This window comes from Onychomys torridus, chromosome 9 (genome assembly GCF_903995425.1).
Source record: "Onychomys torridus chromosome 9, mOncTor1.1, whole genome shotgun sequence".
Lineage (NCBI taxonomy): Eukaryota > Metazoa > Chordata > Mammalia > Rodentia > Cricetidae > Onychomys > Onychomys torridus.
The window spans coordinates 50853211-50870617 of record NC_050451.1 but is presented as its reverse complement, the minus strand read 5'-3'; the positions used below and the strand labels follow the sequence as shown (position 1 = coordinate 50870617).

General features: G+C 42.7%; 1 protein-coding gene across 5 annotated transcripts in view; it reads right to left on the bottom strand.

Annotated features, from left to right (window-relative positions):
* The window catches only part of Rnaseh2b (ribonuclease H2 subunit B), a 59516-nt gene that overhangs the window by 24963 nt on the left and 17146 nt on the right, over nt 1-17407 (bottom strand). For all 5 annotated transcript variants that reach the window (XM_036199943.1, XM_036199947.1, XM_036199946.1 and 2 more), the window contains 3 exons: nt 15693-15800; nt 13521-13597; nt 10177-10291 (listed from right to left, as the gene is read on the bottom strand). In XM_036199943.1, the coding sequence (XP_036055836.1) occupies nt 10177-10291; nt 13521-13597; nt 15693-15800 (300 nt within the window). The remainder of the gene's footprint in view (nt 1-10176; nt 10292-13520; nt 13598-15692; nt 15801-17407) is intronic.

Below are 17407 nucleotides of genomic sequence, written 5' to 3'. Positions count from 1 at the left end.
TCTCCAACATGCACCCCTTAAGCTGGTTCCTTTGGTCTTCCACCTCCCAGGACTTCTTGGATTGTTTTCCCTTAACACAATGGGAAGGATAACACCCTAAATGAACCCTAGTAAGTCCACAGCCAAACAGTTCACCTTCACCCTGGACCATATGCCCCTAGTTACTGGAGCTCAAATCTTGGGGCAGCACTCAATCATGCCTTGTCTGAATACCACCTCTCTAGGATAGACTGGAGGTGGGAAGTGTGGATAGAATCAGAAGGCCTACCTTCTACTGTAAGGTCACAAATGACTTCTTTCAAGAGCTAGACACTACATAGGTATACTGTTAGTAGAATGAGTCTACATACACATTTTTAGTGTATAATATTTAAGCATTATGGAGAAATCATTACAGGTAATCTCCTCTGTGATTTTAACTGTTATTTTGACAAAATCTAGGATCACCAAAGAATGGACTCATGCTCTCTCTGTTTTTGTTGTTGTTGTTTTGTGCCCCCCACCCTCCCAGACAAGGTTTCTCTCTGTAGCCCTGGCTGTTCTGGAACTTGCTCTGTAGACCAGGCTGGCCTAGCACTCACAGAGATCCTCCTGCCTCTGCCTCCCAAGTGCTGGGATTAAAGGTGTGTGTGTACCCACACCCAGATAAGGAGAGAATCTCAGTAATAAGAGATTATCTAGATGAGGTTATGTTGTGGGCATGTGTTGGAGAATTATCTCAACTGTACTGATTAGGATGGGAAGGTCTGCCCACTGTGGCACCATTCTTGAGTTATATAAGTTATATATAGGTAAAGCCAGTTGAAGAGTAGCACGTATACAGGCATGACTTTGCTGCTCTGCTCTTGACTGTGGATGTAACATGACCAGTTTTCTCAAGCTCCTGCCACTCTGGCTGCTCTGTTATGATGGACTATAATTTGGAACTATGAACTGTGACCTAAGACAAACCCTTTCTCCCCTAAGCTACTTCTCTCAGGGCATTTTATCACAACAGTGTGAGACAAAACTAAAACATGCCCTGAACATCTACAGTTCTCCCTCCCACCTTTCCCAACTCAGGTGGCCACTGAGCACCTAGTAGGTTCCTTTCTGCTTTATTCTAGGGTAGTGGTTTCCAACCTTGCTGATGCTGAGACCCCTTAATCCAGTTACTCATGTGGTGGTGACCTCCAACCATAAAATTCTTTCATTGCTTCTTCATAACTGTAATTATGTATCATAATATAAATATCTGATATGGTACCCCAAAGGGGTTGTGACCCACAGTTTGAGAAGTGTTGCTCTAGAGCTTCACAGAAATGGGTCTGCGGAGTGTGTTCAACAGTTTCTGAGAGATGTTCCCATGCTGCTGTCTGCAGCAGCTCCCTCCCTAGCACTGTGGTGTGGCCCTGGTGACAGAGACTGCATTTCCTGACCCATCCAAGACAGCCATTGATCTGTTCTACTCTTGGGCTATTTGGGGATGGTTGCTATTTAAAGCAAAACAAAAGAGAGGCTGTATCCTCATTCAAATTCAAATTTTTACGCTGATACACATTTCAATATGCCTAGAAAAAAGAATTAGAAAAAGAATTACTGAGTAACAGAAAATTGTCAAGTAGTCATAACTGGGTCGTTAAAAAAAAAAAACAAAACAAAACCAAGACTATTTACTAGATGAAATATAAGATACACTTTTTAATACAGGTAGTTCTGTGCCTAAGAAATACTGGAGTTCCTCAAGATCATACAGAATTTTGTCCTTTTTCTTCTAAATGGTCAATCATTTTTACTTTTGCATTTAATTCAACAAGCAAAGGAATTACTTTTTCTGACAATGTCCATTATTTGGATATTTGGTCAAATGGATATTTGATTCAAAATCCCTTCTCACATTGAACTTTCACAGCACACAACTGCATACACAATGCTGCTGTCTGTCTGTAAGTGATCTTGCATCTCAACACCTTGCTTATTGAACATCCCACTTTCTTGTAGATCCTTCTGGGTTTTTATACACACAATACTGTCTGTTTAAAAAAAAAAAAAAAAAAAAAAAAAAGGCAGTCTTACAGTGATTCTCAATGGCCTGCCTTTTTCCCTCATATTCCCGAGCTTTCTAAGGCTTCTGCCAAGATGAAAACAGAGATAGCCTTGTCTGAGCTGTACCAAAGGAGAAAGTGTACTCGGTCTCTTACAGTGGTGATATGAGTCTGTCACAGACATCTTTATCAGAGTTAGAGAGTTCACTTCAAATGTACTTCATGACTGAACTCTGTCAATTTTCTATGTTTTTACTGACATGATCACAATTTTTCTTTTAAAATATACAAATTATGAATTATTCTAACTTTCTAATACTCAGCAGACTTTGTATTCCTGATTTATTTTTGTAAAATAGTCTGTAGGCTTTTTCAGTCTGTGATGGCCAAAGATGACAGTCTAATTTTCTTTTTATAACAACTCTGATTTTGGTATTGGGGTCATTTCTGATCTCATAAAATTTTAGTTTTACAAATTTCCTTCCTCATCTATTTGCTGAAAATGTCTGAGCAAATAGTCTGGCTTTGAGAACCGTTTCTTCCTTAAAGTAAAATATAATTTACCATGAAGCCAGCTAGGCTTTTTAATCTATAAAATTTTTACATCATAAATTTTGAAGTTAAATATTCCCAGGACAAGCTGTTCACCATATTCTAGAATGTTCTACAAGACCCAATTGATACACCAGAGGTAACCTTGAAATGTATAAATTTTAAAGAACAAGTTGGATTAAAATGTTCACATGGGCCAGACTACTTATAACTGTGAAAAATACATGTGAGGGTCCTGTGTGGAAATATGGTTCTCAGCCCTCATCAAAGAAACCTGTTTTACAGCAGACCTGAGACTGTCACAGAAAGCCAGAGCTGATGGAAATGCAGAGAACAACCATGGGACTGCCATTCTCAATTGATACAGCTACAATATAACCCCTATACTGAAGGGACCATCCTGGAAGAGGGATGGGAAGACTGTAACAGTCAGAGGACCAGGACATCTGCACAAAGTATCTTCTCCCTGTGATAGGGAACTGCACCCATGAAATCTCAGTATGGCTGACTAAACATGACCTGAAAAGTGATACCACTAGTTGACATTCCAGCACAAATGGGAGAATCACATAGGGCTCCATAAAGGGGCAATCAATCCTACTCCAGGTTCAAGTCCCTTGACGGGCTATACAATCTCAAGTCATTAGTCCTCAACACATATACATATGAGCACCACCAAAGCCTCAACAGGTTATATTCATTTATGTGTACACACACACACACACACACACACACACACACACACACACACACACAAAACCATAATAATTAAAAGAAGAAAAGGTCATTGTGGAAACCCACAGAGGTTTCCTAGGGGAGATCTGAGCTTGCTTTACCCAGCAGGACTGCATAAGAAGATGATTGGACCATGGGCCTGGGTACCAGGTGTTTGGCCCCTCAGCATTGTTATAAAAAGCTCTTTAAATAAAGTTCTGGGCCATTGGGTACTGACCCAGGTCCTCCCGAAGCTATTTTGTGTTTCTGTCTTTCCTCTCATCAACTAGGCCTATTATTTTATCTACAAGTTCCTTATTCCTCTGTCCTCCTCATAAGAACCCTGAAAAAGGTGGAAGCTGGTCCCCCAAAGTTGGTACCAGAACTAGGGACTTGAGTGCAGAGGAAGTTAAGTGAGGTTGGAAAGTACACTGCAGGAAGTGGTTGGACATGTCCAGTTTTGTAGTAAAAGTGAAGGTGAGGGTATTCTATTCTTTGGGAGTAAAATTTTAAATGTAAAGTAGTAGTTTGAGTTAAGCTAAATAAAAAAGTAGTTAGAGTTAGGCTGTAACAAGTATCTCTTTTTCTTTCTCTCTCAATCTCTATTAAAATTAGGTCTAAAAATGGTAGTATAAGTAAGTCATAGAAATGTAAACTTAGGCATATTAGGGTAGAATAGGCTTTAGGTATACGGATATTGTGTAGGATTAATAGAAAAGAACTTAGGGTGGGCTTAGAATTTCCCTAGTGCCAAACCTGGGATGCAGAGGGCAGTATCCAGGACTTTGTAGACTGTGAACTTGGCAGTCTACCTGGCTTCAGAAGCTCCAGAAGTCACCAATAACAGTGGACACCAGAGTCATCACAAACAGCAGCAGCCAGGCATCATCAGCTGAGACCCTCAGGGCATTAGAGCAGTGCTGGCAGCTGACACCAAGAGCCAGCAAAAGCAGAGACAGCTTGAGCAGTGAGGATCTGCAAGCTTTCTACCGTTAAAAAAAAAAAAAGTCATAGTGAGGAGTGAAGACGCCACGCTGTGAGAGAGGCGAACAGCAAGCAGCTGAGATGGGCTGGAGCCCAGAGGGCTGTGGAAGTGAGAGCTGTGCTTCAGGCAGAACGGCAGAGATGCTGGAACCTAGGCCAGCCCAAGCCCCTAGCAGTAGGGTGTGGCTGGAACCATGAACTTGCCCTGGGGGCATCATTCAGCCGTGCAAGAAGGGCATCACTCTGAGAGAAGGACTCCCAGGGGAGCAGGTAACGGAGTCAGGGGTACAGCAGCTCCACTGGCTGTGGCTGGGTTTTCTCTTGGAGCCACAGTTGCTGTATGCAAGCTGCAGCTTGTGGTAGTAGGAGGAACCTTGAGCCCATGTGGTGAAAAGCAGTTGAGAGTGCTTGGGCCTCAGGACTGGGATTGTAAAAGCTGAAATGGAACAGAGCCAGCAGCTAAAGTCACTCAGTTTCTATTTGCTGGCACACAGAGAGCTTTTCTGAAGAGCCCATAGCAGCTCAGTTACCATGGCAGTTACTTTGTCCTGAGGCAAGGTTCCTAGGGAAAGACTGACAGAAGATGCTGTTCTAACTGAAAGTGCCTCTGTGGCTGAGAATGAAAGTTTCAGAATCACTTGTTTGAACTAGAATTGTTAACTGCAAAAAGGTTTTGGTTGAGGGAAACGTTACTTTGTATTTGGAACTGTAAGGCTGGTACCAGAATTAATTTTTTTAAAAAACTTTTTCAGACTTAAGAAATTAAATGGACAGGAGTGATTCCATTGCAATGGGGCAATTTTGACTTTACCTACACGTTTGGACTCTAGTAACTGTGATGATTCACAAACTGTTTTGTGCTTAAAATGGAACTGTTTAAACAGAGAAGTTTAGGGTTTTTCTACTCAAGTTCAAGATGCAGTTTTAAAAAAATTATAAAGAAAGAGGAGTTAATATTCCTCAGTCTATATAACTATAAAAAATATTTTTTTTGTCCCTTGAGTGGACTAATGTTAAGTTGTGTTAATGTACCTTGTGTTTGTATAGTTCTATTAAGAAATTGGTTTTAGATTTTTGCTAAAGTTTTTAAAGTGTTAATAGCTCTATTAGGGTTGGGGATTTAGCTCAGTGGCAGAGCGCTTGCCTAGCAAGCGCAAGGCCCTGGATTCAGTTCTCAGCTCTGAAAAAACAACAACAACAAAAAAGGGTTTGCTTTTGGATGTAAGTTTGAGAGAATTGTAATTATGTATAGTAATATTTATATTAGAATTACGTTAACCTGTTAATGTTTGGTGAAGCTAAGGGAGTCTTTAAGTTTGATGCAGTTGCATCCGGAGTTTACTGATTTATTTGATATGGTTGCATCAAGAGTTTTTTTTTTTTTTTTAATTTAAAAAAAGGGCTTCGTATATCTAAGACTGCTGTAGTCATCTTAGACCCGTTGCAAAAAGGACATCCCATCTTTATCATCCTCTACTCCTTCACTGGGAGGTGTGGCAGCTACGGAGATTGCTGTGGTTGCTAACAGCTACTTGCAAGCTCTTAATGGGGATCCCTTTAAAATATTGAGAGACCTGTGAGAGCTCACAGAGGTTTCTTAGTAAGATCTGAGCTTGCTTTACCCAGCAGGAATGCATAAGAGGATGATTGGACCATGGGCCCAGGTACCAGGTGTTTAAGGTCTACACTTGGTTGTATCCAGCAGGGAAAGGTCTTTTGCCTCGCCCCTTGGCATTGTTATAAAAAGCTCCTTCTTGAATAAAGTTCTGGGCCACTGGGTATTGACCCAGGTCATCCGGAAGCTACCCTGTTTCTGTCTTTCCTCTCATTGGCTAGGCCTATTATTCTATCTACACATTTCTTATTCCTCTCTCCTCCTCATAGGAGCCCTGAAAAAGATGGGGGCTGGTCCCTCATCGGTCATGAACTTGAGAAGGAGTGGGGGACACAGAGGAGTTGGAAGTGGAGAGGGTGGGGTGGAGATGATGTAAATATAGTATGTGCATATGAAAATCTCAAAAACAAAACAAAACAAAACAAAACAGTAACAACAAAAAGCACATCATGCATGTACATCCTAAAGTTAATACTTGTGAATCGGTGAGCTAGACAATATGTGCATATGGTATAAGGGTTTGTTCCCTTCATGCATCTGGTGCATGTAAAACTGGCCTCAAGTATCTGGAAAGATTGAGTTTACAAAATAAAGATTTAAAAAAAGTAGTTTTATGATTAAATAACATGTTAGGTAATTGGGTAATTAGTGTGCAAACCTGAATTTCTCCCCAAAGACTTGCTGAACAAATTGCCTAGGGCACGTTTTCATTTCTACTTTCTCAAAGTTTTCCATGATCAAGAAGTCTGCAGAACCCTTTCCCCTCCTCCTTACTTAGAATCTTGGCAATTGCACTAGTCAGTTTCCTGTACCTGCCTGTTATATGCCCAGTACAGAACAGCTCTGGCTTGTATTATGAAAAGTGTCTCAGGCAAGGCCAAGTTCATGACCTGCTATTAGTCCTTTCCTGTGTCTTCTCTACTAACTGTGATCCTCTTTGCCCAAGAACATGCTGAGACCCTGAGTCAGTGACTAGATCAGAGCATTTCCCCCTTGACAATGCAGTCAGGGCACAGGCTACTTGTAAGAGGACTGTGGCTGTGATTTTCCATCAGGGAGAAAGCAGCACAGAAAGTTCTTATGCATCTACTGGACTCAACCTGATCTTTAGCACCGCAGACACTGAAACCTGCATGTAGGGCTGATACTTGAACTGATAGGGTAATCTGAGTAAATAAAGACCAGAGGACAGAACCAAACACTAATTTATAATAGAGGAATTCAAACTGGAATAAGCAGCCACTATTTAACACAATCACTGAGGATGACCTGGAAGGTATACAATGCCTAAAAAGCCTTGAGAACTCTCTGCAGGCCAGAAGTGTCTGCTCCTGAAGCTGTCCTCACTCTCTCTGGCTACCTTCTATAACTCTTTCTTTTGCTACATAAAAGGCGATTATTGAGAGGGGAATACAACACCTAAAGAGTCTAGTAGGGTATCATGGAGTATTACATGGCTGTAGGAAGGAAGGCAAGAACCATTATCAGATGCATTCAAATCCTGTCTCTACACTCTTTGTAACACTGGTCACATTAGTTAAGCTCTTTGAGCCTCAGGTTATAACAGTGACAACAATTACTGTAAAGATTTATAGTATATAAAGTGATGTCATGTGTTTACATTTGAAAGACACTCACAGCTAAGTGTAAATGCAGAACTAGACATTTCCTACAGATCTTTATGGGAACCATGTCCTGATGGACAGTGCACTGTGTCTGTGCATACCCTTGTGAGGTCAGCAGTGTGGACCCACTCTGGTGTATTCTGGTGGAAGATGAGGCATGCAAGGTCTTCAGGCATCTTTTCCCTCTCCGGTTTCAAGAGTTTTGGTTTTTAACTTTCTGTCAAGCTTACAGACTACTGTTCATTACAGGAAGGTTGGTTAGAAAGAAAACTCCAAACCCCTAGGGCACCAGATAGTCTCTTTCTGGATGATGTGGAAACTGAATCACTTTGCTCTGCTTTGCTATAATTTAAACACAAACGAAAAACATTTGAGACCAAGAGTTCTTGAAACCTGAGCTTATGTGTACGAGTCTATTTGCTAGGTAATGTTGAAAAGTAAGGGGGACAGCGACAGAGGCACCTGAAGACACAACAGCTGGACCAAGTGGGGCAGTGTGGGCGGGGGTGCTGCTCTCAGACAGACTCTAAGTGAGCAAAGGATCACTAATCCTGCTTCTGAGTTTTGATTCCAGATGATTATTTTAATATAGTGCTAATGGCAGAATTCTGGATAGAAGTTAATTGCATTTTCAACTCATATTAAATTGAAAAAACTTAAATTGACTTGCAATTATTCTTTATCACTTTAGCATTCAAAAATGGTTATGGGCAACTTCATCTATGTCACCATGAAAAGATGGCTGTCCATCCCAAACAGCATCCGGGGGACCTTTAATGAAAAGACTTTCAGTCTTGGTGTCATAGACCTCTCAGATCCAAAATGGGTTCCCAAATGTGGCCAGTAGACCTCTCAAATATAACAGTTAGTGCCCCCCCCCCCCAGTCACTACATCCTTGGTTCCAAAAGAACAGTCATAGGTGTCAGACCATCAGTGACCCTAAACCACCATAATTTACCAGCATGTTCTGGTGCTCACAATTTCTTTTTCCTTAACTCTGAAATTACTTGGATGATTTTTGAGATACTGACACCTAGTTTATATAGTGTTTCTAACTCGTCAAAACATATTCACAAATGAAAATGAAAACGTGATATACCAGAAACTGTGGGATCCAATAAAAGCAGTTGGAGGGAAGTTTATAACCAAAAATGCCTACATTATAAAACAAACAAACAAACAAGCAAACACACACCACTCAGATCTCAAATAAATAACTTAATGATGTACCTCATGTTTTTTAAAAGAACAAACCAAACTTCAAATCATTAGACAGAAAGAAAGAATAAAAACCAGGGTAGGAATTAGTTAAATACAATGGAAAGAACAATAGAAAGATCAAGGAAATAAAAATTGACCTGAAAAGAAGAGAGACAAAGCCCAAACTAACTCAAAGAAAGAGAAAGACCCAAAGTAATAAAATTAGAGGTAAAAAGAGACATGACAACATGTACCAATGGAATTCAAAAGGTCATCACTGTGAAAACCTATATTCCAGAAAACTGGAAAAATCCTAAAGAAATGAATAAATGTTTAGATATATATGACTTATAAAAATTAAGCCAAAAGACTATAAACAACTTAACAGATCTACAGATAAGAAACTTATTTATAAGCAAGAAATGGAAACAGTAATAAAATGTCTCCCAACTGAAACCCAGAGCTGGAGGATTAGCTGCTGAATTCTCATGCAGTGCTAAAGAAGTCGACTCAGTGTCCTTCAGATTGTTGCATAGGATTGAGAGAAGGAACGCTACCAGACTTCGTTCATGAAGTCAGCACCCTGACACCCAAACTGATAGGGCTACAACAGCAAAAAGAAAATTCCAACCAGGAATGAGCGTGGGTCTAACAATTCTCAATAAAACAGGTGTGAACTAAATTCAACAGCATATTAAAGAGATCATTCATCATGACCAAGTTAGCGTCATTCCAGATGCAAGCTTTGTTAAACATATGTAAATCAGTAAGTTTAATAACAACATTTAAATAGACTCAAGAATTCTCTCAATAGATGAAGAAAGGGCCTTTGACAAGCCCAAGATCTTTTGATGAAGAAGAAATAAAGAAAACTCTAGAGAAAGAATGTATTTTAGCACGGCAAAGGCTACGCATGACAGACATAGCCAACATCATACTAAATGAGGAAACCTCCAAGTATTTCCTCTAAAACTGGGAATGAGATAAGGGTGTTTGCTCCTTCCACTCTTATTTATTGTATTCTATGAAGTCTCAAAGTCCACGATACACTTGAAAGAAAATGTCTTTACAAAGCCCATCACTCTATGCACCAACATGCACATCGATCATTTCCTCCTTTCAAAACATCTGTGACTAGTATCTATAACCACACTCTTCACTCCTCAGCTGCTCCTCTGGTCCACATTCCATCTGCTGGATGCCATCAGGGTTTCTGGGCTAGGCTGAGGTTCAAGCCCGGAGTCATTCTTGACTCTCCTTCATGTGAGCACCACTGCATCACCAAATTCAGATGGCCTACATCAAAACAACTGCTTCCCTCTGTCTCCATCTCCCACCTCAGGCTCCTTTGCTTTCCCACCTTAGCTTCTCCGGAGTATGCTCCATCTCTCAGATCTTCCTGTTGAGAACCTCACAGATCCACATGACCACAGCCTGATCCCTAAGGCTTGTGCACCATACCTTTCTCCTCTGTCACATGCCGAAGTGACTTCTCAAGCTCAGGAAATCTCAGCAACAAGACGCAATCTGGGAACATGTCATCCACTACAACTTGATCCAAGGGCTGATACTTTCCCTGAAAGGAACATCTGAGTCAGTCAGGTGGCAAACAGTCCAGTCAACAAGATTTTACACAAAAAGAAGAGGGAAAAAAAAATGGACCATTTCACAGAAAATCTTTACATTCCACTGAGGCGCTTCTAAACTGGTACAGGTTCAAGGGCCATCCCTGAGCTTCTCTAGTGAGGAGGGCCTTCCAAACATCAAGCTAGCTCCCTTGAGGGTACAGTTACTGTGTGAAACAGAAAATCCCAGGAAAACACAGAGACAGGACTGAAGGGATCATGGAGACTGTAGGAAGATGGACCAGTTATTCCATATGAAAAAGAGCCAGCTGAAGTCACAAGGCAGAATTCCCCATTGTCACACAGGCCTAGAACAAGACCAGACAGACCAGACCCAGAATATATCATCTGCTTCCCTGTCTTCACTCCAGGGCTGAAAAAAAAAAAAAAAAAAAAAATCAAAAGGGCCCTACTCCAAAAAGAAAAATTCTCCAAGTAAATCTATTCCTCTGGGAACCATCGGCTGAGCCTTCCAAATTAGACGGGAATAAAGAAAGGCAACCATGACGTAAGTACAGAGATGCAGGCAGCTTAAGACACACTCACTCAGACAGACAAGCTGACACAGCTCTCAGGGGTGAGCCACGCAGACGTTCTCAGAAGGACTTTCTCTTAACTTTCCTAATGGTAGGGAGAAAGCGTATCTGATGAAGACATTCTCCTGATTTGGGAGCTAGGCTTAGGAAGGATGTACTGTCTGTCCAGGTCCCACCACTCTTTCTGTTTCTGTGACCAAACTTCTAAAGACAGACGTGTGACTGATCGATTTTCTCTGGCTTTCAAGGTGAATCCTCTTGGTTCTTTAACAGTACACATGATAACTTGTTACATTTTTCCATTAGGCTAAAAGAAGGCAAAAAATGTCTGAAATGTTCTGCCGTCTAACCCAGGCTCCCCAGTGTTACAGTCTTTAGGTTTCTACTTTAAAGGTTTGCCTTCCATGATCAACCAGGAGTTTTACACTTAGTTGCTTTAAATAGTACTGGCATGTATGGTACCACAGTCATGACAGAAGTTGCTATTGTTTCTTATTTCCTTTGCCACATGTACATAAAGAAGTAAAATTAAAAAAAATCTGTTTTAAATATGGCTAATAAGAGTTGGTGTAAGAGGTTGTGATTTAACAGGAACAGGTCAAATTCGAAAATGGGTCAATATTTTAATAACTAAATTAGATATGACCCCATCTAAAAGGGAAGAAATACTACACACCCACGTGTTTACACTTCCAGGACTTAAGAAGAAAAAGCACAAAGGCTCTGTGAACATCATTCTGCTTCCCTCTGCATCTGTCACCTTGAATTTACCACACAAGGCCTTGGAGGCCTGCAGAAGGCCAGGCTGAGGAGCACTAAACCCGGGTCTTGCTCTTAACAGTAGACGGGGAGGTAGTGTCCTGCATTGGTGCTGTGAGTGCCAAGTGCCTTTCTTCCTGGTAATTTACCCTTGAAAACACCACACTTGTGAACCAACCCGAGTTTTCAACCTCATCCCCAATCCTCCTACAGCTTCCTGGCAATAACCAGAACCATCTCTATCGTTGAGAGGCATGAGTACAGTAGCCGTGTGCCCCAATATATGGCTCTCATGGCAGCTTTCAGGGAAGAGCAAGGTGAGTCAGCTGAGGGCAGAGCTCCACTAATACACTGTAGAAGGAGAGAAGAAGGTGTACCAAGAGAAAGTAGGAAGAAAAATTTGGGTGAATTTTATGATGATTTTTCAGTATTTACAACTTAAAAATCGATCAACCTACAAAATAAGGTTTTGAGAATTTAATTTAAAGACCAAATAAAATGAACCATAAGCATTTACTCTATATGCAAATATGAGAGTCCAAGAAATACAGATTGCTTTAAGCAATTCAAACAACTCATTAAAAAAGTGAGCTCAAGGATTTTCAAGCTGATGGATGGACGCCTGAGTGTTCCTAATTCCCCTTTAAGATGTTCGAATATATATTCATAATTCTAAGAGGCTAACTACATTTGCACCAGATTGACATGGCGCTGGTAACTGAAATGATATTGGACAAAACTGGGATCCTTCACCAGAGTTAAGGCAGAGACACCAAAGCACCCCAGATACACTGTATTCTTGCAGTTTTTAAATTGCCAGTTTCACTTAAGATATCCTTGCTCGCCAGGGGGTGGAGGAGTGGGGGTGGGGGTGGGGTGGGAGGTGGGGATGGTGGTGTCACACACCTTTAATACCAGCACTCAGGAGGCAGAGGCAGGCTGATCTCTGTGAGTTCGAGGCCAGCCTACAGAGTGAGATCCTGGACAGGCTCCAAAGCTACACAGAGAAACCCTGTTTCGAAAACAAAACAAAACAAAACAAAAAACAAACAAACAAAAAAAGATATCCTTGCTTAGTGGAGCTAGAGAGAAGGCTCAGAGGTCCAGAACATTTGCTGATCTTGCAGAGGAGCCCTATGTGGCAGCTCACAGTTGCCTGTAGCTCCAGTTCCCAGAGCTGTGATGCTCTCTTCTGGCCTCCATGAGTACCAGGCACACACACTGTACATATGTGCAGTCACTCATACATACACATAGAAGAAATCTATTTAAAACAAACAACAACAAAAGCAGAAAGCCAACGAGACAAACAAAACGATGACATCATTGCTCAAGTAGTACAAGCCAAGAATTTTACTTAAACCTCCATCCTGAATGCGGTCATCACTGCTCTGCGTGGGGGAAGTGCGCTTATCCAGTGACTGCTGTTGTTCCTGAGACACAGAAACCATCATGGAAAGCCCAAGGGATGGAGTGCTGAGGGAAATTAGTGCCTTTGCTCTGGATGCTCGAGTCCCAACCACACCTAGCTTCCCCATTAGCATTTGCTAGGCACACTCCAGTTTATCTATTTCTCATTCATGTAAGAAGGTAAATCTCCTGGCAAATTCCTAGTATTCACATCTAAGCACGTAGTGGTAAGAAGTTTGCATTGCGATGCGTGGCTACCCCTGAGGTACAAAGAGAGGCAAGCGAGGCCACTGAGGTCACAGTGCCCTAGTGGCAAACCTGATCACCACGAAGGTGCTGCTTCTCAGGGGAGGGCAGGGTGCTCTGACCCACACTGGTACACACGGGGCACATATTTAATGACCAAAGTGCACTGTGAAAAGGAGAAGGGGTGTCTCCAGCCCCTCCCTGCAGTCACCCCAAGTGGAAAGCTCACCTCTTTGCCAGCCTTTATGAGGTAGTGAAGGAGTAGAAAGAGAGGATCCACGGGTGTTGCAAAGTGAAGAAGCCCCCCTGCAGATGAAAAGAACAGAAAGGTGCGCGCCTTAGGAGGACTACTTGCTTATGTCACCTCTCAGGGTGAGCTGCACGTGAAACCCACACTCACTCTTGCAAGTGCCTATGACATCTGCCTATCTGTCAGCTTGTGTGACAGCTTGTGCTTCCCATCAGGCAAACTCGGGAGTCGACAAACACCCTGGTTTAAATGCTCCCATTTCCTGGAGTTAGATTCCTCATGCCTGACTGCCTTTAGGTTGCTTCCTTCAGTCTGGACTCTCAAAACGCACACACGGCATGAGCTTTTCCTCCACTCAGCTTCAAATCCCCAAAGAAGAGAGTTCAAATGTTGGAAACCACCTGTGGCTTTTCATTTCAACTACGGAATCATTTTCTATAGGCCTCATGGGGAGCACAGAGGCGTGGGGAAAATGGAGAACCGTGAGTTAGAGAGCTCAGGAAGCCGTGTGGCCAGCGGTAAAACTACAGACCCACTACCTCCTGTGCATGAGGGTGGAGCCCTGGGAAAGCCCAGCATGCTCTGGAGCATGCAAATGATGAATAAGGCTTCCTGTGTTGTCCACCACCCCAGATGATGCCCTGCTGAGAAGACACAGGGCCACAGTCCTACTCCAGCGAAGGGAAAGCTCTGCCCCTCAGTCCCGAGGCCCTCCTTTCCACACTGTGGAGCCAGGAAAGGGGTGCTCATTAAGGAAACTATAAGCACTTCTCTCGCCTCTGCCCAACCTCTTACTTTTGGTTTCAGGAAAGACATGAGCTTACTTTTATTTTTTGGGGCTGAGGATCGAACCCAGGGCCTTGCGCTTGCTAGGCGAGCTTGCTAGGCGAGCGCTCTACCACTGAGCTAAATCCCCAACCCTTTGTGAGCTTACTTTTAATATCTAACAGAGCAACCTATCTGCACATCTCAGAGACCTTAGCCTGCATTGTGTCCGTGTTTGTAGTAAGCAAATAACTAAGGAGGCAACTTTCCGACACCATTTGACTACTGGGAAGCTCTGAGCTCATCTCAACGATGCATCCATTATCTGCAGGAATGGGGAACCGTTCTGACTGAATAACAATCTCCTGGCAGCCAAGGTAGTCACGACTCCTCTTTCTTTTAACAAATACATTTCAAACAAAACAAAACTGTTCTTTAAAAGAACAACCTCAATCACTGTTCCCCTCCATTTCCCAGTCTGCACCTGACCTCTGCAGCTATCAGCCAATACCAGCTGAGAGTGGGCCACAGCAGAAGCTGGAGCTCTGGCGAGTTGCCTAAGGACTGGGTACAGCTACTGTGATGGTGGGGGACTATGTACTTTCCACCTCCCTACACAAAGTACACTTAATTTAAAAAATTATTTGTATGTGTGTGTGGTGGTGTGTACCTGCGTGTGTGCGTGCACACGAGTACACACATGTGTACTTGGATACAGGTGCCCATAGAGGCCCCAGAGGGCATCAGCTCTCCTGGAGGGGGTGGGGCCTTGGAGTCTTTTCCTCTTGCTCTCTCTTTGGTTGTTGGCCAGGAAGTGAGTGTTCTGGCCACCGTGATGTGCTACCTCAAAACCAACCAGCCCAAGGGACTGTGGACTAACACCTCCCAACTCTGAGGCACAGCACATCTTCTCTTCTAATAGGTGGACAATCTAGGTATGTGTCTTTATTCTATGACACTGACAGGAAAGCCTGCTAAAAGAAGGCATAGTAAGTTACATGAGAAACCACTTCTGAAAAGAGGTGTTACATTCCAGCATGTTTTAGAAACTGTATCAGCTTGCTCAAGGACATAAAATGTCCAAAATTCCTCTAAAGGAAATGTTTCCAATCAACTCAACCTGCACTCCAAGGCACTCTCAGGCCATCTAACTCCTGCCAGAGGATGTGTTGGCATTTTAGGAAATAAAGCACAATTGTCAGTTTAACATGTGACAACATGACTTAGCTTCACTTGATCCAAACCCTTTCTGAGACACAGAATAGCTTCTTACTTACACACTCCAAGCCAGGAGGATGAACCCACATACTCACAGGAGCTGTTGGAGTATGTTTAGTTAACGGTAGGGAAAAAAATTATATATGTATGTATGTATCTGTCACTTACCTGATTGAACTGATTGATTTATAAACCAAGAACGGTGTTTTTCCTTGAAAACTTTGACTTCAAACAGCTGCTGCAGACACATATCGAACAGGTAAAAGGTTCCTTCCCCTGTAACACAGATGTGCTTAGCAGTCATCACTTTTCTCATGCACATATGTACATCAGAAGTCTGTCCAGAGTTCCAAGGAATGCTCCAAAGAGGAGCCTACACATCTGGAGTCATGCTCTACACTCGCCAACTCCAAGGAAGGCTTATGGGTATTAGGCGCAGACATTCACTTTCCGGCTCCATAATCCTCACTAAACGTAAACCATGAAAGTGAAAGGCACAAGCCATTTACCTTGACTGTTACACCACCTCCTAACTACCAAATCCTAATGGTTCCCACAGATGGGTGAGCCTGGGTCTGTCCCTAAGCCAGCATGTAGCTCCCTATACACAGGAACCACCGGCCTCTCTATGAGAAAGGAAAGGAACTCTTCAAGCCTTAGTCAAATGGATGGAACTTTCTGTTTTATTCTTTTAAAGTGGATGGGAGGGGGAAGGGGGGAGGGGCCAGGGTGGAGAGAGGCTCAGCTCTGCCACTGGTAAAGCACTTGCCCAGCATGTGCCAGGTCCAGGGTCCAATCCTCAGCAAATAAGATGTGTGGGGACAGGAGAGGTTTTACCCCTAACTCAGGTCCAGAGTCAGTTCTCAGCAGCATGAGTCTATGTGGTGGGAGAAACGGGATTGAAGGGATGCATATCTGATGTTTTACCACTCAACTTATCAAATCTTTTTCTAACCACAGAGCACTCTCTGAAATCACTGGAATCACATGCTGAGTGTGAGACTGGAGAAGTTACACAATCCTTCCTATGGCTCTACTTGCTAATCTGGGTACAGGGCAATCCTGAATCTGCCTTAGAGGGTGTTTATGAGAGCTGAACAAAAGAAAACACCCGTACATCCTAGAGCACTACCTAGGACACAGGAAGGGCTTAGAACACTCCTTCTTTTTTTCCCTTTGCCAACAGTGAAGATAAAGCGCACACGCCTTGTCTGTACACGCAAAACTGGAGCTGCAGAGGAAGATGTTTTCTCTTGCTAAGTGCTTTAGAACGGGACTGCCGCCTAAAGAATTCCTCATCTCAGCTGGCTGTTCCAGTAGGGCTCGACAGGAATATTCAGTTTCACTTTGAGGAAAGACACTAGGGAAGAAGGGCGGTGTCTGTTTTTTGTTCTGTTTTACATTCTCATTGTTTGAGTTACACATCTCTCCGACAAAACACTACCCATGCGCTCTCCCACACTCACTCTGCAGTCACACTGTCACCGGGAGAGCACTGACATACAGGCATCACGCGTCAGACCCTTACCAATCAATAGAATCTGCTGTTACCTCATGGCTAAGTGTATTTTTTATTTTCTTCCAGAGCTGAGGACTGAACCCAGGGCCCATCCCCAACCCCGGCTGAGTTTATTTTGATACTTTTACCCCAAAATTCAAAAACAAAACAAAATGTGCTGAGTATAAAATTAAAATAAACATATCTCTCAATAAAACATAAAGCTGCTCCCCCAATATACAATGATTTTAATAAAAGAAAAACCATCGTCGAATGGGGGGTGGTGGGGGGTGGTGAAAGGTAGCCTTTTTGGTCAGTGTAAAAGAAAGGAACAGCTAAAAATGAAACCAACCAAAATCACAACATGTCAAAGACGGCCTTCTGC